The 27902-nt window shown below is 34.3% G+C and overlaps 2 protein-coding genes across 2 annotated transcripts in view; both read left to right on the top strand.

Moving 5' to 3' along the window:
- Positions 1–27902, top strand: part of LOC111511176 (tRNA (cytosine(72)-C(5))-methyltransferase NSUN6) — a 65756-nt gene that overhangs the window by 32133 nt on the left and 5721 nt on the right. The window lies entirely within an intron of this gene.
- Positions 1911–26197, top strand: LOC111511178 (uncharacterized). The gene is made up of 3 exons (XM_074185135.1): positions 1911–2154; positions 17386–17472; positions 25985–26197. Exons 1-3 carry the CDS (start codon positions 2007–2009, stop codon positions 26068–26070), a joined length of 321 nt encoding a protein of 106 aa, XP_074041236.1. The 5' UTR covers positions 1911–2006; the 3' UTR covers positions 26071–26197.

The following is a 27902-nucleotide window of genomic DNA, read 5'->3' as shown; positions in this document are numbered from 1 at the left end:
GGCCATCGTTGGATGCCATTCAGTTAGGGAGAACCACAAGTGATTCTGTCATTCCCGTATCCAGCGGGGCTACGTTGAAGCAGGCATCCGATGGCCGGTTTGCTCAACCTCACATCCCAAGCCAATGCACTCGCCAAAAACAGCATGCACAGTGATTCAGGCAGTGAAATATGAACAAGGACAGCCAACCCGCCAGTTTCAGCACTTACTCAAACTAATAATGAAAATCATATGCGTTTCTTGCATATCATTACAACTTTAATGTCACGGATGAGACAAATCTGCGGTTTTTTATTTTAATCCTAGCCATTCGATCGTACTTGTTAAGTAGGCGTACATGCTTGCGACTAGTTTCGTTTTCAAAAACAGAATTGAAAAAATTGTTTTAGTTTCGAAAACAAAGAAGAAAGTAAAATTCCACTAAACAAATAAAAAAACAAGTCTGAGTCGCGTGCTTTTTGTTGTTTCCACTATACGAACAGTTTTCATCACTCTTTTTCTAGACGATGTTTTTATATTGACCTGCGATTGTCTTATAATCGAATCTTTTGAGCGAATGGACGAAAGAAATGGAAGCGAGAAAACCAAGATACTGGATAAGATCATTGTTGAAAGGACGAATTAATTATGGAACAGATACAATTATTCTGGCAGATTTGATAAATGACGACATAGAATCGAATGGAGAACTGGGATCATCGAAATTCATACCCACCATAGATTAACACTTTAAACAAAGTAATGATGACACATGAATTCACATATTGAAACAAAATAGTGAAATCAATAGTTGCTTGTTTTTGTCGCGAATTATGTCTACAAAAACAGAGTAACAAAACACCGAAACCTTTTCATCTTTCCGCCTGCCGACTGGACATTTCGTTGTTGATAAAAACAGTCGCCCTCGACAAAAAGTCTTCAAAATGTTTCTTTTGTTTGAAGGTGGTTGACAATGTTTCGTGGTGTATTTCATCAGTTCGGACTTCCATTGTCTAATATTATATAAATTGATTTGATAACCCTGAAAAAATCAAAAAAGATTTACCGAAAATAACCAAAAAACTGAAATTACAAAGAAATAACATACAACAACAACCAAACAAATAAAAATTGGAATATAATTAAAAGCTGAAAAAAATGAAAAATTAAAAATATTATTAACAAAAATGAAAAAATAAAAATTAGGAGATTTCAATCCAAGTTATCTCACAACGTTTCGATTGTTAGTATCCACAATCGTCTTCGGGTGATAACTGGACGTATTCTTCCGAGATCTGACTATTTATAGGTGAAAGCACTCGAATGACCTATAACTAGTCAGATCTTGGAGGAATAAGTCCAGTTATCACCCGAAGACGATTGTGGATACTAACAATCGAACCGTTGTGACATAAATTGGTTCGAAATCTTTTAATTCCTATTTCTTTATTTTTTGTTAATAATATTTTTAATTTTTCAATTTTTTCAGCCTTTATTAATATTTCAATTTTTATTTGTTTGGTTGTTGATGTATGTTATTTCTTTGTAATTTCAGTTTTTTGTTTAATAAAATGGTTATTTTCGGTTAATCTTTTTTGATTTATTCAGGGTTATCAAATCAATTTATATTATATTAGATAATGGAAGTCCGAACTGATGAAAATGTTTTTTATTTTGACAACTCAAGTTTTTGTTTGGTCGAAATCGATTCGGTTGCTGTTTTGTTGTCGTTTCGTCCGTTTGGTGGAAATCCGCCTTCAGTTTATAACATTTCTGAAAATTATTTCCATTATCCTGACAGCACAGTAATCAACTGGTATAAATCATTCTAATTTTACCATTAATTGATCACCTAATCAGATAATGAATTTTGCAGTTATATTCAGTCTGTATGAAACATAATCATTACGACATTGTGTTCATTTCAACAAGGTCACGTGTTTTCCAACGATAAATATAATTAAAACGCCGAACCGGTGAGTAGAACAAATTTGGGCCACAACGAAGGATATAATTGAACTAATACGATGCGTGCTCAGAAGATTGTGATATCATCGATTGTTCTGTTGTTGGTGCTTAGCGAAAGTTGTGCATTCAAGTTCTTTTGGAGGCCAAGGGAACACGTAGAAAAAACAACTCCAAGATGTTCCGATGAAGATTTGGCAGAATGTCCAGGTGAGAAAAAATTGATGCTTATTGATAAAACTTTTATTAATTTTATTTGTGGTGAGTGCTCAAAATCAAGATAGTCTTGTACTCGAATTTATTGAAATGTTTTTAGTATGAAAAATGAGAAATAAAACTTTCTATGTTTTCACCACTCGTATTTGTAACCAACGTTACTGCAGATTCATGCTATAAGGACATAATGTGGTTTATTATATCAGTTTGAAAATGTCCTAATAGAGCGAAACTGCAGTAAAGTTAGTTACAAATACAAGTGAAAAATTAAAAAACAAGTTTTATTTCTCATTTCTCATGATGATCTGATACCACATAGTAACGACTACAATTTATTGTTTTCAGTATCTTCACCACAATAGCGTATTTGTTAGTTGCAGTTCTGAATGCTGCTTGGTTCTTTTTTGTACTTTTTACCAAAATACGAGTAATATTTCTATTTTTTGAGTTTGTTCAGTGGTGGATAACTTCCACACAACGGAAAATTGGATTCCAGATAAAAATAACAATAATACATTTTAGTTCTCGAATGCATTTCTTTAATGTCCCCCACCCCCTTTTATTTTTTGAACGGGTCAACTCAAAAAATTGAAATTTGGGATAATGAAAATAATGCATGAATACTTTATTTTGAAGTGAAATTGACAGATGAAACTTTCAAGATGGCGACTGGGCGCCATTTGGGAAAAAAATTGAATGGAAAGGGGGGGGTCTTGTGACACATCTTTTTGAAGCTCCTGACAAATACTTCACAACCCTAGAATATAATATCAATATTTTCAACTACTACAAAATGGCGGAACTTTTAATAATTGCCTGAATACATTGACATTCAACTACATAATATGAGGTAATAACCTTGAGGTCAGTTCAGAAGATCGATATTTCACGCCGAACATTTTCGAACACAGTAACGTCAATATCTCTACAAATATTTATTATTCTCTGCCGTATATCCAATATTGAAGCAGGTTCAGTTTCGTACACCTTTTGCTTCAAATAGCCCCATAAAAAAAGTCCAAAGGTGTCAAATCTGGCAAGCGGGCTGACCATTCTGTAGGAACTCGACGGCCAATTCAGCGACCGGGAAAAGTAGTATCCAAATAGTTTATTACTTGTTTGGAGTAATGTGGTGGTGCTCCATTGTTTTCATTGAAAATCCTTTCGGTCTCGTGAAAGTTACGCGTCGCACCGTAAATAAAAGTCGCTTAAATTTTTTTCCCAATGGACGAGAATTGACCATTTTAGATATTGTTGACTAAATAAGAATATTCTTACCAAACAATGATGTTCATTGTCATACTGACATTTTTTTACGTTTTTATAAACAAAACAACTTAACAAACTATATAGAGTTGTTGGAATTGCCATATGGCAGATAAAAAGGAATATTTCTAGAAATATCGATATTAATGTATTTGTCTTCAGGATAGTATTGAATGTTCCGCCATTTTGCAGTGGGTGAAGATATTGACTTCATATTCTTTGGTTGTGAAGTATTCGTCAGAAGCTTCAAAATGATGTATCACAAGACCCCCCTTTCCTTTAAATTTTTTTCCCAGATGGTGCCCAGTCGCCATCTTGAAACTTTCATCTGTCAATTTCACTTCACAATGAAGTATTCATGCATCAATTTCATTATCCCAAATTTCAATTTTTTGAGTTGACCCGTTCTAAAAATAAAAGGGGGGACATTAAAGAAATGCACTGTAAATGTATTTCAGGCGATATCATGTATACTAAACATCACATGCTACTTTTGAAAAATTGTCAAGAAAATAACTTTTCCAAATGGCTTTTATCAAAATTCAGTGAAAAATTCCATTCATTGAATAAAATGTCGAGTCCAATAGGAAACGAATGGTATATAGGAAAATGAATCTGATTTAAGGCAAAAACAAACTCAATAATTTTGAAGTATAAAAAAAACTCTTAACAAAGATGTGTAGATCATGTAAACAAGTTACTTCCAGATACGAACTGGACTAAAAAGATTTACAAAAACAACTACTTTCAATTGAACATTGTCCACGTCATCAGGACTGCGTAGTAGGTTACGATATTGACTTTATATTCTAGAGTTGTGAAGTATTCGTCAGGAGATTCAAAATGATGTGTCACAAGATCTCCCTTTCCATATATTTTTTTCCCAGATGGCGCCCAATCGCCATCTTGAAAGTTGCATGTGTCAATTTCACGTCAAAGTAAAGTATTCATGTATTAATATCACTATCCCAAATTTCAATTTTTTGAGTTGATCCGTTCAAAATAAAAGGGGGGACATTAGAGAAATGCACTGTATGATATACATTATATGTGTATAATATTCATGTCATAAATTTTTGCACTTTTAGTATTGGACATATTTTTTTCGCAGTAGGAATATCAAGTAATTTTTGTATTTTTTCAGCGGTTTTTATGTTTCATTTTTATTTTTGTTTTCTTATTTCCTTTCAAACGTCCTTTCTGTATAACTTTTTAATTCACGATCCACAATCCAGTTTGTAAGCCACTGTCACCTTTGTCCATATTTGACTTGTTCCTTATTAAGTCTACTCAAGAAATTACCAGTATTATATACTATGTTAATGTTCTTTTATGTTGGTAGTCTGATCAGTCTGATTTTTTTATCTCATGATTTCCTGTATATGTGGTTTGTAGGTATTAGTGTTATTATCCACGCTTCGGTAGCTACCGAGGAAACTAAGGTGTTAGCAAAACGCGACTAGAAATAAAAAAGTTTGTGAAAATTGTTAAATTGTTCAATGCAGGTTCTTATGCCTGACGTTTCCTTCACTACTGCGGTAGATATTATCAAATGCGATGTGGCAACGGTCGCAGTGCCCGAGTTGGTGTTCGAGTTGTTGTTCTCGTTGTTCCGAACGCAGTTTCTATTAATTGGATTATTTAACCTTGTTTGTGTATCTTTGAGGACAGGTAGCCAGATTTTATTAATGTTCATTGCCTCTTCTTCCCTACTGAAATTATCCCTGTGTTTTTGAATGTTTAATGTCTCTCAATATACTCTTGTATAGTGATTCTGTGTATCTTCGAATGAGAATATGTGAGTACTTTCTTTGTTGAGAGCATGTTCGGCTGCTGCTGATTTGTCGGTTCATTCAAGTCGACAATTTTTCTTGTGTTCAGTTAGGTTAGGTTAGGTCCAAAGTGAGTGGGTCTATTCGACCCTCAAATGACAGTGACCTGTAATAAGACCTGTTGGACATCGTCGTTCATCCCTACTGTACTCCAACAACTGTTTAGTATAAAGCTTCGAAGGGTGAATAAAAGCCTTGGACTGAGCCAATCCTGGAAGATTCTGCCAGAAGTCCATAAATCTTTTTGCCATCCAGGTGATCAATCTTCGTTTGGCAAAGCCTAAAGCGATGCCAATGACAGGTTCTGGTCCGATGGAGCTGCTTGCAGTACCCTCCTTTGCAAGGGAGTCAGCAGCCTAATTGCCTTCCAGGCCAGTATGGCCAGGAATCCAGACCAGAAACAATCTGTTAAGTCTTCATATCAAGGATAGTCGTTTTTGGCAATTTGCTACCAATTTAGAGTTTCTCGGTAGGAGACAAGAGCTTCCAACGCCGCTTGACTGTCCGAAAATATTTTTATTGACTTGTGTATGAGGTTGGATTTTTCCAATTTTTCCGCACACAATTCAATAGCATAAATTTCCGCTTGAAATAGAGTCGCATAGGTTTCTAGGCAGGTTGATATCTCTGTCCTGGGTCTGCGACTTAAAACACCTGCACCGGAAACGAAAGGTGTTTTTGATTCATCTGTGAACCAACAACTATTTCCTTCTCCCGGAGGATCAAGTTCTCTCTACCCGGGAACAGTAGTTTATGAGGCAGTTCGTAGTTGACTTTGGTATTACATAATTCGAGCAATTTATTAGACATTTTTTTTTAACTCGGAAAGGAATGATAGTTTGTTTTTTATTTCATTTTTTTAGGAGCGTTTAGTTCTATTGTATAGTGTGTTATGAAGTGGATTTTTGTTGGTATCATATGCATGAAAAGTAGGGAATGGATTGATTTTTGAAATTGAATCTTTGATTTAAATTGAATCAAATTCAAGTCTTTTCATTTTCCAACGAAAAAACCTTTCTATTTTCAAATTTTGTCCTCAAAATTTAGTTAAGTCTTGTGGCAGGTATTTACGAATGGTGAAGTTTTTTGGCAATAAAGATTGTATTCAAATGTATACAATGGAATGGAATGAAAGTTTTATTTTATCAAGTAGTAAAAGTTAACATTCATTAGTGTGTGGAAGAGCCGTTACCGTCAAAACCGGACTCTTTTTTTTGCCGTCTAACTGGTTTTATATTGTAGTTTGTGTCAATGAACTCTATTATTATTGTTACTATAATTTTATTCCTATATTTTCATTATCCAACATCTCAACTATTCACACGATAATATAGTCAAATCCGATCTTTCTAATTTCTCAACAGAAATAGTTTGCGCATATATTACCTTCCCAATTGTCCTTGTCCTACTGAGTTTCTTAATGATTCGAAGAATTTCTGTCCCTTAATACAATTACGGCAACCGCAGCAATTAAAAGGATTCACTCTACTGGTAACTAGGACAATTTCCAATAACCCTAGTAAATTATTTTCACTGAATCTGATCAACTGAGAACTTCTTATTATCAATTGAAATTTTTCGAATGGATGCCTAATATGATTATTATGATGATAATACTAGTAATAGTAATAATAGTTGCTAATAAATAGTGATGCAGATATTGATGATGTGTAGGTATATGTACCCTGCCAGTTCGGAAAAATAAGGTAAAATTTAATTTTTCTTGAAAAATATTTATTCATTCATCAATTTCCATTTTGTTTCCTTGAACGTAGTCCCCCTCATCGTTTTCTCTAATTCTCGAAGCAGTTCTAATATGCACTTTTTGATATGTCTTTGAGATCTGTCAGCAATTTGGTATTTTTCTCCTTAATCGTTGCAAAATGCGTCCTTCCATAAGCCTCTTCATTCTTGGGACCAGAGAAAAGTCGCAGTGGTCAAATCTGGTGGAAACGGTGGCATGATTACGGTGTTGTTCTTCCACAATACCGGACATTTTCTTTGTATTGCTTCTCGCAAACGGCGCATAAGACAATACTCCTTATTTACAATACGACCATATGGCAAGATCTTCTGATGAAGATCGAACTTGGCGAATTTTTTTGGTCTTGGATCTCCTAAGCTCTTCGATTGGGACACTTGGACTTTGCCTGTGTCATAACCATATACCTATGATTCGTTCTTTTAAGCAAATCTGGATGGACGTTGACATCATTCAACATTTCCGCACAATACTAGGTATTGCATACGGAGTATTGTAACGTCAGAAGATGTTATTCTATAGCGAAAGTGTTGCAGTTTTGTAAACTTTCAAGTGGAATTCTCACATCAAAGTGTGTTTTTTGAATACGACTTATCCTGTTCAAAATGGGACAAAACCAAACAAAAATCTCTAGTCTTGCTGTCAACACTAGGTAGATCCACATATTGGCCCCGAACCAGCTCTATTACGGGACTAGATTAGGAATCAGGGCGGCAAGAAACATAGAAATACTGAAAGAAGTTTTAAAGAAATACTGCATTACAACAGGAAACCCGAACCTTAGATGCATACAGTACAACAAAGGGACAGAGGCAACTTCTCTTGTTTTATGCGAATGTGTGGTACCGGATTATAGGAGGTAAGCATTACGGAAACCCAAATTATATCCAGAAATAGATGACTGAAGAGAACCTGAACCAAGTAGTATCGGGGACAAGATTGTTGCAACGGGTGTCAACAACTTCATACATATCGAGACTTGTGCTAACTAAAGCAAGAGGCGACCTTAAGCACAATAACCCATATCCATTAAAAAAGTCGACATAGCTTTATTTGCTCATCTTCCAAATACGGGTCTGTTTCATTGTTTTCTAACTGGCTATTCTATGATAAGTGTAATTGTTTTCCTAAACTACACCTTTTCTCCAAAAACTTTATATTTGAATGTCTTAGAAACCGATGAAGTATTATTATTGATAGAGAATTGAAATAATATGCTTGGGGTGATTATGATCGATTTAGGTAATTATGATCGAGAAGAGTACCTGACTAGGTAGTTTCAGTTGTGATTACATGAGGTATATAAATATTAGAGTAAAGAATGAACAAGTACGGCATTACACAAATACCACAGTGACCTAGCAGCATTGAACATGCTGGCATAAGGCTCGCTGATGGTACCTGTATGTATGCTGTTTACAATCCACTGTCGAATGGGCATACCTCGCGCGATTTTGATCTTCCTTGTAGGAGACCTGAACGCCAGGAGATGCGAGTGGAACTGTTTCAATCATCCATACGCTAACGGAAAGACCTTATGGGAGTATTCGCTCGATAATAATATTGTTGAGGTAACTCAATATCCTTGGAACGTCGCATCACCATCTAAAATAGATCTTGTGATAAACAAAAACGTAAGACATCTCTTTGACCTGACGGTGGTGGACGAGTTGAGCTCGTACCACTTCTCGGTGGTCTTCAGTCCAATTCCATCGAAAATCTGAACGAGATAACTGAAACTTTTATTGAAAACACTCAGATTGCTAAAGACAAGTCCTCAATATTCAAAAACACTTCATTGTGAGCATGTCTTCATTACAGACACGTCTTTACTGAACACGCTCGAAGAAGCCATTGTATGGCGAAACGCGTGTTGAATTTTTGTAAAACTGTTTAGTGAAAATCTCACAATAAAGTGTTTTGAATATGATAGTTATGGATTTTCATCAAGTATCGGCCAATTTCATCATATAGTCACATGTCGTGATATTTTTCAAAAATAAAGTTTGTGGAGACACGTAAGGTGTAGTTTAAGAACTTCATTGTGATTGTATTTTAGAAATTTTTCATCGTTGATATCGTGAACGACTCATAACCCCCAAAAATGTGTCTATTTTTTTATGATGTGAAATACGTAATTACCTATTATCAATACACAAAATAACCTCGCTGTTAATATAGCAGTGACGCAAGTTTGAATATCAAACTTCTGATAGTGATATCATTTGTGAAGAAGATAATTGGGTACTTACATTTGAATATGTTTAAAGGTGAACTAAAAAAAATAGTTTTTTTGATGTCAACGGCATCGACTACTATGGCTCGTATTCTGGGTACGCTATGTTAATAATCCCCTGAACCATCTAGGGTAGTTTATATCTATCAACAGTTTTATCAGTTTTGTACCGTAACATAATTGATCTTTCCGCAAATGATACATTCTTGTGAGGTAAATATCGGGTCAAGCGCGGGTTTGAACTCAGGGCATCGGTGTTGCGGTGCCAGATACTCAATCACCGCAACAATTCATTGTCGGATGTTGTATTTTTTGTGAAAATATTTTTCTGAAATGAAAATATGGTCAAATTTACGCAGTCCTGATCACGTAGACAATGTTCAAATGACAGTAGTTGTTTTTGGAAACCTTTTTAGTCCAGTTCGTATCTGAAAGTAACTTGTTTACATGATCTACACATCTTTGTTAAGAGTTCTTTTTATACTTCAAAATTATTGAGTTTGTTTTTGCTTTAAATCAGATTCATTTTCCTATATACCATTCGTTTCCTATTGAACTCGACATTTTATTCAATGAATGGAATTTTTCAGTGAATTTTGATAAAAGCCATTTGGAAAAGTTATTTTCTTGACAATTTTTCAAAAGTAGCATGTGATGTTTAGTATACATGATCTTGCCTGAAATACATTCACAGTGCATTTCTTTAATGTCCTCTCTTTTATTTTTAGAACGGGTACACTCAAAAAATTGAAATTTGGGATAATGAAATTGATGCATGAATACTTCATTGTGAAGTGAAATTGACAGATGAAACTTTCAAGATGGCGACTGGGCACCAACTGGGAAAAAAAATTTAAAGGAAAGGGGGGTCTTGTGATACATCATTTTGAAGCTTCTGACGAATACTTCACAACCCCAGAATATGAAGTCAATATCTTCACCCACTGCAAAATGGCAGAACATTCATTAGTATCCTGAAGACAAACGCATTAATATCGATATTTCTAGAAATATTCCTTTTTATCTGCCATATGGCAATTCCAACAACCAGATAAGGTTTGTTCAATTATTTTTTATTTATAAAAACGACAAAAAATGTCACTACGACAATGAACATTATTGTTCAGTTAGAATATTCTCATTTAGTTTTCGGTTTTACTAGTAGAAAGGTACCACGTCAACAATCTCTAAAATAGTCAATTATTGTCCATCGGAAGAAAAAATTTAAGCCATTTTTATTTACGGAGCAACGCGTAACTTTTACGAGACCGAAAGGATTTTCAATGAACGTTTTCCGAATCGTCCTATGTGTAAAAAATATTTGAGGGAACTTGTATCCAAATTCACAACTACCGGTAGTGTACATAACAAATGATATGATAATTGTGAATCCATGACAAGTTATGTGAGTCAGATAGTGGAAACTGCACAAAGATTAAAAGGTACAGGGTTTGAAATTAATAAGGAATGGACTGGATTCATTGCTGTTGGCGGGGCTGCCAGAAAAGTTCTCCCCAATGATTATGACAATAGAACATTCCGGCATTGTCATAAATTCTGATGTCATTAAAACAAAATTGCTTGATATGAGTTCTGAGATCGGTGACCATGACTCGGAAGTTGCATTATGGTCAAAGCTAAAAAGTAAGGCTAGTCAAAATTTCAACACAAAAGGGGCGAAACAAACATCAAATTATACGTCAAATGTCAAAAAGGTTATAAAATGTTATAAGTGCAAGAAAATTGGCCACTTCAAGAACCAGTGTCCCGAATTGAAAGAAAAGCAAGTTAACGCATTCAGTGCTGCATTTTTCAATAGTGATTTTAATAAGGTAGACTGGTATATCGACTCAGGGGCTAGTGCTCTTATGACATCATGCGAAGAAAACTTATTGCAAGTGAGAAAAGAACATAATATGAAGGAAATTATTGTTGCAAATAATGTGACTGTGCCAGTTGTGTACCGGAGATACACAGATTACTACGATTGTAAATAATTCTCAGTTTGACATTAAAGTAAACAACATTCTGTACATACCTAATCTAACCACAAACTTATTATGGTAAATTGAGGCCGTTTTGAGGACACCCGGCGATTTTGAAAAAATGTTTGTGTGTACTTTCGTATTTTGATGCTTAGATTACGAATCCGAAAGAAAAAAGCGGCGCTCTCCCTTAATTACAAAGTTACGGCCCTTCAAAGTTCTGAAACGGGCAACTTTTCAGCCTTCTTTTTCACAAAATAAACTATTCAAAAACACAAGAATTCATTCACTGGGTCACCTTTGCACCTTATTCCTCATTCCTTGACACTTTTCACTTCAATAATTAACATTTTTCTTATAAAAAACTCAATTTGAAAACGAATGCTTCTCCTGGTGACATTATTCTATTTTTAGGTTAGTGACATTTCAGAAAAAAGCGGTTGGTATTTGCCACCGCCTACTATTTCAAATTCGTAATACACCACCAAAAACCAATTTACGATCTAAAGAATGAAGGTAAAAAACATTTGACTTACTTTAGGAATATGCACTGCATCAGTCGTACCAACCATGCCATTAACCTTATAAACATAAAATACAGAGATATATAACCAGAAAGCAGCTCCGTACATTTTTAACATTTTTATGGGAAAAATGTTGATTATTGAAGTAGAAAGTGTCAAAAAAGAAGGAATAAGGTGTAAAGGTGACCTAGTGAATAGATGCTTGTGTTTTTAAATAGTTTATTTTGTGAAAAAGAAGGCTGAAAAGTTGCCCTTTTCAGAACTTTGAAGGGCCGTAACTTTGTGAATAAGGGAGCGCGCCGCTTTTTTCTTTCGGATTCGTAATCTACGCATCAGAATAAGTAAGTACACGCAAAAATTTTTTCAAAATCGCCGGGTGTCCTCAAAACAAAAATTTACCCTTATTATCAGTAAGCCAGTTGATAGCAAAGAGGAAACAAAGTTACTTTCAAAAGTGATGTGTGTTATATACACAATCAACAAAATGAGCTTATTGGAATAGCAAATTTACAGAATGGTGTGTATAAGTTGAATACCATGAAGTCAGAGAAAGTGTTGGCAGCAGCAGTTCAAACTACATATGCAAAACAGTGGCATAGAAGATTAGGACACATTAATAGTAATGATTTGCAGAAGATGAAAAATGGTGCTGTAGATGGAATATCATTTGATATGAAGGTAGATATTCAAAAATCCAACTGTCAAGTATGTTGTGAAGGAAAACAGAGTCGTGTACCATTCCAATTACGAAACCATAGAAGTACAGAAGTGCTAGATTTAGTTCACTCAGATCTTTGTGGGCCTATGGAGGTTCGATCGATTGGACAGGCAAGATCTTTTCTATTGTTTGTTGATGATGCTAGCAAGATGGCATTTGTATATTTTATGAAAAATCAGACTCTACAGTATTTCAAGGAATTTCAAAGAATAGTTGAGAATCAAAAAGGAACAAAGATAAAAACATCAAGAACTGACAATGAAGGGGAGTTTTGTTCAGATATGATGGAAAATTATCTGAAAGATAGTGGAATTATCCATCAAAAGACGAACCCATACACTCTGGAGCAGAATGGTTTTAGCGAGCGTTTCAATAGGACTATAGTTGAACGTGCAAGATGTTTATTGTTCGTGGCCAAATCAGATAAAAATTTTTGGGCAGAAGCAGTTAACACGGCAGTATACCTAAAAACAGATCGCCAGCTTCAGGTTTGGACCAAAAGACACCGATTGAAGTATGGACAGGACGAAAGCCTGATCTCAGTCATATCAGAATATTTGGGAGCCAAGTGATGATGCATGTTCCTAAAAATAAAAGATTCAAATGGGACAAGAAAGCAGTTCAATTCATATTTGTAGGATACTCCAAGAACGTGAAAGGTTACAGATTGTATAATCCAGATACTAGAAAGATATGTACTAGCAGAGATGTCATTGTAATGGAACAAAATACCGCTCATATATAAATAAACGAAGGAAAGATAGAAAAACAGCAATCCATACAAGAGGAACGTTCTATGGAAGAAAGTGAAATAACATTGACGAATCAGGGCAACTTCAACTGAAGGAGAGTCTTATCCGATATTGTCTGAAGAAGATCTATCTGAAATTGAAGAGCCTCGATAAGTGGAAAAGCGTATCAGGAAACCTCCTGAAAGATATGGTTTTATAAATCTTTGTGTTTTAGTTGAACCAGATTCTTGGGCTGAAGATATAACTTATGATGAAGTTATCAATGGTCTGGAGAAAGTCTGGCAGCTGGCGATGTCCGATGAACTTCAAGCGTATGAAGACAACCAAGCGTGGGAGATTGTTAGCCAAGAAGAAGCAAATAGAGTAGTACAGTGCAAATGGGTATTCAAGAAAAAGCCAGAAGACAATAACAGTATTAGGTATAGAACTAGGCTTGTTGCGAAAGGTTACACTCAGCAGCATGGAGTAGATTTTTTAACTTACTCACCAGTTCTAAGGTACTCTACAATTAGACTTCTATTTGCATTGAGTGTGAAATTACATTTTGAAATCACTCATCTTGATGTAGTCACTGCATTTTCAAATGGATTTTTAACAGAAAAAGTGTACATGCAGGCACCTCCTAGTTTAAATTGTCCAAGTAATTGTGTTCTCAAACTTAAAAAAGCTGTTGATGGCTTGAAGCTGTCTGCTAGGGCATGGAATGTCGGAATAAATGATTGTTTGATAGATATGGATTATGTAAAATCAGTTTCAGAACCATGTTTGTATATTAAAAAAATGTAAAAATGAGCAAACTATCATTGCAATATTTGTTGATGATTTTTCCATTTTTTTTTAATAGTAAGACTATGACTAATGATTTTAAGAAAAAGCCCATGTCAAATTTTAAAATTGAAGACCTAGGTAGAATAAAAAGTTGTTTAGGCATGCGAGTGAAATATGATAATAATAGTATCTCAATAGATCAGGAACAATTTGCAAGACAAATTTTTAAAAAGTTTTATATGAATGATTGTAATACTAAAGTGACTCCAATGGAATGTAATTTGAAATTAGATAAGGCAGAATGTGTCGATAAACAGTTTCCCTATCAACAGCTCATAGGAAACCTTATGTATTTGTCAGTATTAACACGTCCAGATATATCATATAGTGTGAGCTATCTTAGCCAATTCAATAATTCTTTTAGTTCAGTTCATTGGCATCATGCAAAAAGAATGTTAAAATATTTGCAAAAAACTAAGTCTTATGGTTTGAAGTTCACTAAAGACACTTGTAATTTAGAAGGTTTCGTAGATGCTTATTGGGCTTCAAAACTCTAGATAGGAAATCCTACACAGGTTTTTGCTTCAAACTGGCAGGCTGTGTAGTATCCTATGAATGCAGGAAGCAACAAACAGTAGCATTATCAAGTACTGAAGCCGAATACATGGCCATTGCTGAGGCATTCAAAGAGGCAATGTATTCAAAAAGTCTTTTATCAGATTTTGTTGATTGTAATTATACCGTAGTAATTTACAATGATAACCAGGGAGCTCAAAAGTTGACGGAAAACCCTTTATTTCACAAATGAACTAAGTATATAGATGTGCGCTACCATTTTATACGAGAAGCAGTTTCTAATGGTCTTGTAAAAATTGTTTCTCTGTCAACATCTGAGATGCTTGCCGATATATTAACAAAAAGTTTAAGTGGTGCCAAACATAACTATTTTGTAAAATTATTAGGAGTTCAAAATGTTGAAAACGTCAAGGTTGAATTATTGTTCTTAATTTTGTTATTGATATCAGATTATCTTGATAAGTGGTGGTGTAAGTGTTCATTAATATCAAAATATTACTGATTTACTTTACATTACCGCCATCTGGTGATTGAAATATGTAATAGGATAATGTGTCATAGAAAAGGAAATGAAATAAAACATTCTATTCCGAACTGGCAACTCATTCGTTTTTATCAACAAAAAGCTCCCAGATCATCCCTCCATTTCGGAAGAACAGCAAGTGCAAATAATTGGTGAGATGGTAGAAAATCCTGAACAGTCTACTTATTCCGTCGCGAATGTTTTTGAGGTATCTCCTTCTACTGTGTGGAGACTTTTGAAAAGGAATTGGTATCATCCATACATAATTAAAATGATACACCAATTTAACTGAAGATAACCCTGATCGAAGAACAGAATTCTGCGAAATCATGACGGAAACCATTGCAAGGCATCCTACCTATCTCTACAATATTTGTTTTAGTGACGAATGTACATTTTTTTCTAAACGGCAATGTTTGCAAATTTTTTGCTTTCTATAACACGCAGTGCTCATATTTTGAATCCGAAGTTTCATTCGTAAGAAACCATCATCAGCTTTTTTTTAATATATGGATCGATATAATTAAAGATTTGAATTGAAGGGGTTATATTTTCAGGACTGATCAACTTTTGGGAAAGAAAGTTTTTGGCTTTCTACTACTCTATCTCGATACAAAAAAAGATGAGGGAATCTTCCAAAAGAAGGAAGGAAGTAATCAATTTGAAAATAAGTAACTCTATACATGGATGTGTAGATCATGCAAAGAAGTAACTTTCAGACACAAACTGAAAGAAAGTCCTCCTGAAACAGCTACTTTCATATAAACATTGAATTACACGAAAGAAAAAAAATCATTCGAAACAAATACTTCTATATGCACACTGAATTATACAGAAGATACTTTTCTTTACTCAGTTTGTATTTCAAACATTCGTTGTGGAATAAAATCATTCACGTGAGTTCTACTTTAAATGAATGGTAACAAATTTCACTTACATGTTATCCAAACTGGTATTGAAGAGCCTTAGGGCAAGTGTCCTAAAGGCGAAACATCGATGTATACCAGTGAGGATGACGGTGTTCCACGTAAATGCAAATTGTTACCGATGATTTAAAGTAGAACTCCTGTGATTGATATCTGATTTTATTCCACAACGAATGTTTGAAATACAAACTGAGTAAAGAAAAGTATCTTCTGTATAATTCAGTGTTCATATAGAAGTATTTGTTTCGAAAGAATTTTTTTCTTTCGTGTAATTTAATGTTTATATGAAAGTAGCTGTTTCAGGAGGACTTTCTTTCAGTTTGTGTCTTGAAAGTTACTTCTTTGCATGATCTACACATCCATGTATAGAGTTACTTATTTTCAAATTGATTCCTTCCTTTCTTTGGAAAGTTCTCTCATCCATTTTTTTTTGTATCAAGATGGAATAGTAGAAAGCCAAAAACTTTCTTTTCCAATAATTGAAGATATTTGATAGAACTTTTCAAAAGGAATTCAATGATATATCGCAACCTATTATTTGAAATGGTTTGTGTCCTTCAAGATTTCTAGTAGGTTTCATTAATATTTCAAAACAAAAATATTCAAACATTTCGTTACAATAAATATTCACTAAAAAAACAATAAGCAAACTAGAACTAAGTAGGTAAGAACTTTGAACATCAATCACAAAACAGTAATAAATTATCGACACTTATTCATAAAAGATGTGCAAATTGTGTAAATCTACTGCTTCCATGCATTTTGTACCAAGCTGGCCTAATTTCAACATGGAACGTTGAATGGAGAACGTTGAATGAACCCGGCGAAAATTGACCTAATTTCTTCGATTACTGTAGAAATATATTTTCCATTTGTTGGTTATCACCTTCATGTCTAAAAAGAGTAATTAATTTTTTGACTCCTGCTCTATTGAGTCTAATGTTTTCAATAGATCACCACATTAATTAGTTTCGGTAGGATATTTGTATGGTATATCTTAAGAGAAAACTCAAAACTTCTCTTTATCTATTTGAACTTCTCTGGGTAACATTCTTCTTTAGTGGCTCTTGGATAATTTATTTTTTGTTTATATAGAAATCTACACACAATTTGTGTTTTTTTGTAAGGCTGGAATAGGTTGATGATGAGTGAATAGATAATTTATGTAAACTTGCTAAGAGCTCGTGAACATGTGGTATCGATACTGAAAATACAACTTGTTATATCTTGATTCACATTTTTAACGTTGTAGTCTGTTGGTCGTTGATAATAAACTATTTTGAATCAGTTCCATTGGAATCGCATCTACCAGTTCATTTTGAACAACTGAACAGATTTCATATTTATCATTTTTTAGTTAACACTGGAGACTGTCAAGAGCCTAATGAAGAACTGAGACAAGGTGGACCTAAAGATTGTTGTGATATCTGCTACACAATCCTAGGTGAGTTGAACTTTTCAATTAAAATAAGATTTTTCTTATTATACTAGTCAAACTTTAATCGTCCTTTTAATTATATTTTTGAATTTTCTTTATTGAATCCATACATTTGAATTTGAAGAAAATAATTCAATTTCTAATGCATTTGTGAGTAAGGTCGACAGAGAATTCAATCCTTCGAAATTGAAGATGAACAAGGCTAATATTGAATCATAAATGCCTTGTGTTTGGGCTTTGATTCCCAATTGTAATACTTTTACTTACAGTTATTCGTTCGAATATTTTCAAAACAAGTTGATGAAAAACAACTTCTCCGTTATCTTATCAAACCTAATATTTTGATAATATTTATCATCAAATGAAGAATATATGCTCACCTGCTATCATTTTCAGACATCGGAAAAATTATCATCGATTCCTGATATTGAGAACGTGTTCCCGAATTTCAACATCCTGAGTCAAATCACTGCCAGTAATGAACGATATTTTTTACAATATAACAATTTTTTTTCCATCGATACTGGATCATTCCCAGGTTCCATTAAACATCAACCGCTCGATGCTTGGGTAAAGAGAGAAATATCAACTGGAGTATATAATTCACTCAATCAAATTCACTACAGGAAAAATTTTCAATATTATCGAACGGATGAATCAGCAACTATTTTTTCAGTTCATATTTAATTTTTGTGTAAAAGTTATTTCATTCCATCAGGTAGATCATTTAAAATTTAGATTTCTGTATATAGAGGACTAGCGACCCACCTCGGCTCCGCACGGGTGCAATGATGATTCAAAATATAAATTCACCCACCAGACATTCACGGGCATGGAGAAATAGTGATGAAACGATAATTTTGTTTTATGGGCGCACGTTTTTCCCGCTGATGTCGCTTCAGTCGAAATTTCAAAAAAATCATTTTTTATTGCACATCTAAAATATAAAAGGAACTAACAATACATAATTTCAGCCTCCAAAAATATACCGGTATGGAGAAACAGTGATGACAAGGTAATTTTCATATGTAAACACTCCCCTTCTATCCCCAGTAGGGGTCCCTCAGTTGGAATATTTGAAAATCCTTTCTCATTGCACATCTACAACATAAAACGAATCTACACACCTACAACATTTTAGCCTCCGAAAATATATGAAAACGCTCCCTTCTTAGCCCCACAAGGGGCGCCTCAGAATATTTTTTTATTGCACATCTACAACATAAAACGAACATAGATACACCCCTTTTATCCCCACAAGGGGCACCCCCCGTGAGGGGTTCAAGTTTTTACAAAGCAATTTCCGAGAAAAATATCTAATGGATCTTTGTTCAATGACATTTATTGTGAGGTTATCACACAATAATTAACAAAACCCCAACATGTGTTCAACTTCTTTGGAAGTATCTAATATTGAACAAATATGTTAATAAATGGAACTATAATCACTTTCATCAATTAGGGACTTGATTACTAACATTCAATAACAATTAGGCAAGCTGTTTTTTAGTCTAATCTTACTATTGCTATCTCGGGAACGGAAAAAACCTACAATGTCAGTTAAATTGGACAAAAGTTTTCTATTTTGTAAAACTGAAATAAGTTTTTCCAGATTGAGAATATCTACAATGGTTATTTTTGGAATATTCGCCAAAAACTAAAATTGTCAAATTTTTTGGCTTCAACGCCTCCATTTCAAATGATATAAAAAAAGGCAAAGGAACTTTCAATAACGTTTCGTTCATTGGATTTCATCACCAACTTCATTTTTTCAACACGGACCTGTATTGTAATACATAGATGAATTTGTCATTACAGTGGCTACAAAATCGATGAAAAAAATAGAGGTCCGTATTTGAAAAAATGAAGTTAATGATGAAATCAAATGAACGAAATGTCGCATTGCAAATTGGTTCATATGAAATTATAACAAATATGAAACAGTGTTGAAAGTGCCTTTGCTTTTTTATAGCATTCAAAATGGGGGCGGTAGAGCCAAAAAACGAAATTTGACAATTCCACTTTTTAGCAAATACTTTAAAAACAACCACCGATATTCTCCATCTGAAAAGGAATTATTCTAGTTCGCCAAAATAGGAAACTTTCGTCAGATTCAAACGACCTTGGTCTTAGCGTTTCCGATATATAGTGGGATCACCTAACGAATTAACGGCCTGTATGAATAGGCTGACTGAAAAAGAAGATGTAATGAATATTGACTCGATTTTCGCACGAACTCACTTAAAAATTATTGATTTCAGTATCGAAAAAAATTGAACTTCGTCCAAAATCTACTTGATCAAAGTGTGCGTTTCAAAGTCTACATGAAAAAACCTTAAAGCTCTGAAAATCAAAGATCAAAACATCAAGTGTGCTACATTTTTGGAAAGGTTATTTCAAGTTCAGCTCTATAGAAATGTGCAGGAATATACAGAGTGTATCATTAAAACATTGTTATTCATCAATAACAATTGATATCTCATTTGAAAACATAAGTTTTCTACACCATTGAGCTCTTCGTAAAAAATGGTTTGAAATTTTTTTCATAGCAACCTGACAGAAAAAAACATACAGCAACTTTTCGAAAAACACGCTGTAAATCAGAAACGATTATAGATATCTAAAGAAATGAACTGTTCAAGCCAGTCTCGGATATACCTACACAGTAGGTTGAATGGACTGATATATGTACTGTGTAGGTATTTCCGAGACTGGCTTAAACATTTGAAGTTCATTTCTTTAGATTTATTTACTGCCTCTCTTCAAGCATAGCGCACTGACTAATAAGAAACGATGATAGATATCAATAAGCTGTTTTCACCATTCGACCCCCAGACAAAACCATCAGTTTTCCTCTATCTATTTTGAGAACAGGGGTTTTCTTTAATAGTGTCCAAGTGTTCGGCTCAGAATTGGGACACTCAGCACAAATTTAATCTATTGTCTGACAGTGGTCCATGTATGGTTTGTCTCAGTCTTTATGATATTGGAAGTATTTATATGATTTCTCACCAGATTCATTACGCCACCCCCTCTAACCATCTTTGCAATTCGTGTTTTTCAGTATAAATATATTGTATGTTGCAATATAGTTCCTCTGAATAGATGTCCTCATAAAACTAACTTTCAGTTATAATAATAATGTCATAATTTGAAGAACTTATTGATAAACTTTAGATATTTTAGTTGGCATCCCATTTATTGAACATTTTCCTGAAATGTTGTTATTGCCAATTTTGTAACAAAGTAAAATAGTTACGAATTAATGTGCAATAATACCACTTTGAATAATGAGGCCACATGACGTTGAGCAGACATTTTTATCTTTAAAAATGAATACAAAATCATTTAGTGTGATAACTTGAATCAGTTGTTTTTATATGTGCAGTTGATTCGATATAAATATTTTCATATCATATATTGCAGTCATAATATGAGAACTTCAGAACTTCCTACTATTTACCTGAACAAGGTCTGTAACTCACTCAGTTTACCTAATCTAAAGGAAGCATATATTTTCATGAGAATCAATTGAAGTTGTAGACTCCGTACTTGACTCATCTTCAGGTAACCATAGTAGTAATTATCTGTTGTGTTCATAGTTATGTGGGTTGTAGTATATTTGTTACAAAAAGAAAAATGTAACTATCACCTTAACAACAGAGCGTTTAGATCTGAATCTTTCCAGTCAATGACTAAGACTGTTGCTAAAAATTTCATTAGAGACAGATGAAAAAAGTTTTCTTGCTGAATAATCTACCTAAAATTACAACAATAGGTTTTATAGTCTTTTCATGTTATACCACAAAAAAAGGTTTTTCTTTCTTTTAGAAGACAACTCTTCTCAACTCTAGACCATTAGTAAATCAAATCATTGTAAATCAATGATGAATGTTTTGATTTCCACAAACAATACTTGTAGCTGACCTAGAACCGGAGATGAGAAGATTATTTTGAGAATCACTTTGACCATACTTCTGCAACTGTTCACCAAGGGATCATTCAACTCAAACCCATCAGAAATATGAAAGAAATATGAACGACTACTGTGAATAGTTGATGTACCCTTTGTTTAATCTACCTCATATCCCTAAACAATAATGAATTCTACACAATTGTATATGTGGATGACAGTTATCTTGCAGACCGGCAAATTTGTGAACACACTGTGCGATAGAGCGCAGGATGGGCTCAAATTAATAGAAACATGGTGTAAGGAACACTCACTGTCGATCAACCTCAAGAAGATTGAGATGGTCTTTTCCACCAGGAAAAAAAGTTTATCGGGCTTAAAACCTCCCGAAATAATTAAAAGCAAATTGAACTTCGCTGAAGAGGTGAAATACCTTAGTAATATCCTCAACAGGAAGCTAACATGGAACTCTCACCTACAATACGGAGCCATTGCATGGGGAACTGAAGTTCTACAAGCAACGGCCATCCAAAAATTATGTCATCAATCCATCAATGGAATCAGTTACGGATCTGACCCCTCTGGACCTGTACTTTGAGGAGGTTGCGTTAATGGCCTTGTTTCGATTGCGCACGGCTGGTGTGAACCTCAAAGTAGAAATGGGTAAATTGAGGCTGAGCCTATGGTGAGAAGTGCTTACTGCGCAACCTCTGCTGCAGGCAACCAGTGATGCAATCGAACCCAGGTTTGAGTTCAATAAATCCTACAAAATACAAATAAAATATAACACAGAGTCAGATATTACAAATGCAATACGCATATATACAGACGGCTCAAAAACCAAAGAAAGCTCAGGATGTGGAGTGTACACCGGATCACTAAGTCTAAGAATTGAATGGAGAATGGGAAAAAATACCAGCGTAGTTCAAACAGAACTGGCTGGTATCTCAATCGCCACAAAAGAAATAACCAGGAAAGAAATTTCTGGCGAAAACATAACATACTGCACTGATAGCAGACAAGCCGTATTATCCTTCAACAGACAACGTGTTACCTCATGGCTAGTACTAGAGTGCCACCAAGATTTAGCCAAAGCCTCGGTAGATGAAAATAAACTGAGGTGGGTTAAATGGCACGACAGGAGTAAAGGTAATCGCATTATCGACTCTCCAGCCAAGGAAGCGGCTGGACAGAGAAGTTTAGGACCCAGTAGCACCTACGGCCTGATGAATTCGACAATTGCGAAACTAGTCAAACGTCACACCTATGCTCAATAGGTGATTCCATCTCATCTCATCAAGAGATGAGATGGAATCAAAGGATGCAATCTTGCCAGGATCACCCTGGGCGACCTTGGGAAGCTGGCGCCGAAGAAATATCTGGCGATACGCTTAACAGTTAGATTTCTGACTAGCCAGTGTTAACTAAGGATACACCTCTTTAATATGTGGCTAGTGGACACACCTCTATGCAGGATGTGTGAATAGGAAGATGAAAGTGTCAGGCATGTCTTATACGACAGTCCGGAGTTATCATTAATGAGAGAGGTGTGTTTGGTGAGTCTTGGCCTACACCTGCCAACACAAAGGAGATGTCTCCTAGTGACCTGTTCACCTTCCTGGAAAGGGACAACTCCTCGAGAGGATGTACAATGTTACGCTAACACAGTTTTTTCGTTGTGAATTGGGTACTATGAATTCATTTTTACTCCTGACATTTATAGACCCTACGCAATCACAATTGAGACTACCTATTTAGGTACTCACTCGATCAAATTATCTAAAACATCTACAACTTTTATATACCTTAGGTACATCTTCAATTATGATCACCTAAAGCCTATTAAATCAATTCTACATCAATAATAATACTTCATCTCTTTTAAAGAAAACAATTTCAATTATGGTGATCTGTTTGAATCCAGTTGTTTATTCATTAGAATGTTTGAATTTTTAAGTTCATTAATTTCCATTGCTTCCAAATTATTCAGTTTTAACCCATCCATATCAACACAAAGTAGCATCTTAAAATATCATGATTCACAGATTAGTCAATGTTCCTCTTTCAATAGATAAGTTCAATAAAGAAATTGATAGCATCGAGCAAATTGCAATAAACAACCGATTTGAAGCTGGAAATAATAGACAAAATTCTTTCCAAAAAAGTCTACGCTAAAACGATTCGAAACGTTTCTTCTATTGATAAGTTAAATAATCAATATCAAAATTATAGAGCTTTAATATATTTTGGACAAACAACAGAAAAAGTGGCTTCATGTTTGAATAAAGAAGATATTAAAATTGCTTGTAGAACAGGTAATAGGTTGGGAAGGTTAGTTAAAAATATAAAAGACAAAACATCCAAATTCGAGAAATCAGCAGTTCAATATACATTGAAATGCGGAACGTGTGCTGAGGTATATATTGGTCAAACTGGCAGAACATTTGGGAATCGTATTCAGGAACATCAATTACCTATGTAAATAAGAAAACAAATTCAACATATTCAAATCATCTTTTAGAAAAAATCATATCTTCAACAAAGATTTTAAAATTTTTCACATAGAAAATAAAAGTTTAAAGCTGAATCATTTGGAAGCCATAGAAACCGATGAAGTATTATTGAAGATGTACCTTAGGTACATAAAAGTTGTAGATGTTTTAGGTAATTTAATCGAGTTAGTACCTATGTAGGTATATAGTCTCAATTGTGATTACTTAGGGTATATAGATATCAGAGCAAGAATGAACTTATAGTACCTACGTAATTCATTAGGAAAAAACTACTGTGTTAGCGAAACATGTTGTGACATATTTCTGCAAATAAAATTTGTAGAAACATGTCGTGACATATTTCTACAAATAAAATTTGTAATGATCAAATCGTAAGGTATAGTTCATTAAATTTTTTAGGTCCTTTGACTTTTTGGGAATAGTCTTTTGTTTGGAGCCCTAGTCTTTGTGAAGTTAATAATTTTCACATCATCTGATATAACCTCTAGCAGCTAATGATTCTCTAGTGCTGTCAATCTACCTTACACAGCTTCTGCCGCATCTGTACATTTGGACCAGGGAATACCTACTTTGAGCACATATTCAACGATTACCTTTAAAATGAATTGTGGTATTTGATTCAAGTGGTTTTGCAGAACAAAATTTCATGTTTCACTCATGAAATCGATTTCAACTCAGAACCCAGGCAATGGTACCACCTGTTTTATCAGTTCCGTCAAACATATATACGGAGCCCACCGATTCTGAATATGACATCACTGAAAGTAGATATCTCTGTTTCTACCTCACTTCTCATTCTAATCGGTAGGAAAAACAAGTCTATGACTGAACAGAAGAAGAAGAGTACTTCTTTACGTCAATTTGTTTACCTAACTGTGAAAAGAATAGAAATAATCGAAATAAACCATATGGGCTTAGAATATGTTTCATAATTCTAACTATGATTCATTTGTAGTACTACTACGAGTGGGTATCCCAGATTTGTGGGAATAGAAAATAGAAATTTAAATCATTGGTATGTTTCAATCTACAATTCAGAACTGGCAAAAAGGGTTTCTTTTTGGTTAGCTTGTCTTTCAAACAGTAAAAAATGAAAAGTGTAAAAATTGAATGTTACGGCACGATTGCACTATTATCGCTTTATAGAGAACCCTTGAATGTCCATAATAAAACCTATTCAATTTAATTTTGAAATCTCTATGAGGTTATCTGAAATCTTAAGTTTATAAAAAATCATTGAAATGTTTTTGAGCATTTACTAAGTACCCGATTTTTAAAATACTTCTATAGGAAGAATACCAGAATAATTTTGATGATGAGAGAACTACGCAGGTTTGTATTAGATGAAACGGCTAAACATTTTTATGGAATTCATATTATTTTTGGAGAAATAACTTGAAGTTTTTGAAGTAGGTGTCCATGAAGCGCAAAAAGTATTGTTCCTTGTGATGTAGTCTTGCAACAAGTTTGATCATTTGGATTTGGAGTCAATTCGATTGGCAACTTTTCACTTTGGTTTGGCGTACAATATGTTGAACTTTGAAAGTCCTTGTGAAATTAGTCAAGAGGATTTGTATTCAGTGAATATGAGATAGTATTCATCCTGTCATTGTCAACGATTCTGATAGTGGCTTTCTAAATTGCTGAGGCCACACTGTACATGAAAATAGAGTACCTAATTAATGACAGCTATTCGTATAATGACCTTGAAGATTGAACTTCTGTTATGATAATGCTCAATTGACCATACCCTAGATTTTTGAAAAAATAAGGAACCCCTATAAATAATGAACATCGAGAGTCGCTGAAAAGATTGTATAACAACTCCAAGAGAAAATGGAAATACCCTGCGTTGTTCAGCTGAAGAAGCTATTGCTTTGCGTTTTGTAAAAAAATCACAGTGATTACAAAAATACATTTATTATGAATTTTCATCGAGAATCGGTCATGTCTATTACATATAAATGTAGTGAAATCATCTGCTATCATAGTACTGTAGACTTAAACATTTTATTCTTGATGTGTAAGGAGTGAACAATTCCAAATATTGAATTATATTTTTTCTAATAATGTGTGTTCCATTTTTTTGCAGATAAAGGACAAACCTGTGACGACCCGGCAACTCCGTATGCAGTTTGTGCTCCACAGTTTTTCTGTATAAATAGTAAATGCTTGTAAATAATGCTATTATTCTATATGAACGGCAAAACCAAAAAGTATACAGGGTGTTCGTAAAAGCATTATTTTTAAGCTACAGAGTGTTGAACTTTTCTAATAAATTACTTTTATCTTATAATATTCTAAATCTTGTAATGTTTATATTGTGGTATATAATTTATTCCTTATTGTTCCTTATAAGAAAAGTACATTCTTCACTACTACCAGAGTAATTGATGTAATAGGTATTACTGCTATTATCAGTAATGATGGCCGCATGAAATTGCAATCCTCTACCCAGATCGTCTTCTGATGATTGATGAAGAATCTTTAATTTGTAAAGATGTAACACGTTTTTCAGATAGTTTTCGACAGTACTTCGATTTTATTTTTTAAAGATTGTAGGCTAACGATACATTTATGTGTTTTCCTTCAGTATGAACTAGTGATCATAAAAGCGTAACGAGTTAATAAGGTTATCGTTAGACAAGACGAAAAAAAAATTGATACACTATCAGAAGACTCCTGCGTTCATTTGAAGAAAAATTAACACCGCTTTCTCTGTAATGAGTGACGTCACGTACATGTTAATGTGGAAAATTGGAAAATCTATTGTGAAGTTAATATCTCGTCTCATTGAAGATTTGAAGGAAAGTAAAATTTTGTACGACCACAATGTATAGCGATTACAGAAATTATAAGACAAAACTGCAGATGTATATTTGAGAATTGCAAAACTGAAGGAAAGCTTCTTTTTCCTATTTTTATAAAACTGCCAGTGATATTCTGGATCCTGAAACAACATTCCATTGTTTTTTGCAGTCTACTTTGTTCGTTTTGAATTGTTGAAATGTGGAATTCCTCAACATTTGGGAAAACAGCGTATTTTAAAAGTTGAAATGAAATTTCAATAATTCTTTCCAATCTCTATGAAACATACCTTAACTCAGCCTGTCGCCAAAACAAATTGATGAGATATTTGATATTTGATAAGAAAGACTTTCCAGCAGATAAAACTGCCCTCTTCGCTCATTGTTCGTCATCAGTTTATTTTCAGTGGGATGGGGTTTTTTACGAGCAAACAGATGGTAACACAAGGGCAGTCCATTAGGCCCGGCGGCGGTGAACTTTTTTATGTAAATTTTTGAACAACAAGCCTTAGAGTAAGCGACCGTGAAACCACATTGTTGGCTGCGTTATGTTGATGACATGTTCGTGGTATGACAACGTGGTGAAGAGACACTAAACAATTTTTTATTACATCTAAACTTCCTCAACCAAAAAATTCAATTCACAATACAGCGAAAAACCCAAGGGACTATAGTCCTTATGTTTTTGTGAACAGAGGTGAAGATGGTACGTGAGCCATAGAGTGTACAGAAAACCAATATACACACACAGGTATCCGAACAAAAACTTTCACCACCAGTCACAATAAAAGAGAGGGGTAATTAAAACGTTGGTCTTTACCAACGTCGTGCTCTCTTTAGAGCACGACGTATTTGTCAACCTGAGAGTCTTCCTGAGATACACAATCACCAAAAACTGCCTTCAAAGGGAATGGGTCTAGCGAAGTAAAAATCGAGCGGTCTATACGACCCAGAAGAGATAACGCCAAAGTAACCCCAGCTAGGCCCGTTAAGCAAAAAGTTTTTTGTCCCTATATTAAAAATGTTACAGTATGGATAGGAAAAAATTTTAGAGGAACACGATGTGAAACCAATATTTGGGGCAATGAAAACAATCAGAGAGAGTCTAAGATCAGCTAAGGATACTAGAGAACCTACTAGAGAGGTTTTTTCAGCAAAACACCCAGGGTGTACCGCATTCCTTGTAGCTGCGTGTCGGTCTAC

The sequence above is a fragment of the Leptinotarsa decemlineata genome, unplaced genomic scaffold (assembly GCF_025532065.1).
Source record: "Leptinotarsa decemlineata unplaced genomic scaffold, Ldec_3_MD MMD2_tig00026363_RagTag_RagTag, whole genome shotgun sequence".
Lineage (NCBI taxonomy): Eukaryota > Metazoa > Arthropoda > Insecta > Coleoptera > Chrysomelidae > Leptinotarsa > Leptinotarsa decemlineata.
The sequence above is the reverse complement of the archived record's forward strand: the minus strand, read 5'-3'. Positions and strand labels throughout refer to the sequence as shown.

Excerpts from the sequence above, each read along its gene's own strand:
- LOC111511178 (XM_074185135.1), top strand. The coding sequence starts at position 2,007 with ATGCGTGCTCAGAAGATTGTGATATCATCGATTGTTCTGTTGTTGGTG. Across the intron at positions 2,155-17,385 it reads AGATTTGGCAGAATGTCCAG|TTAACACTGGAGACTGTCAA; the intron begins GTGAGAAAAAAT and ends ATCATTTTTTAG. Across the intron at positions 17,473-25,984 it reads TATCTGCTACACAATCCTAG|ATAAAGGACAAACCTGTGAC; the intron begins GTGAGTTGAACT and ends ATTTTTTTGCAG.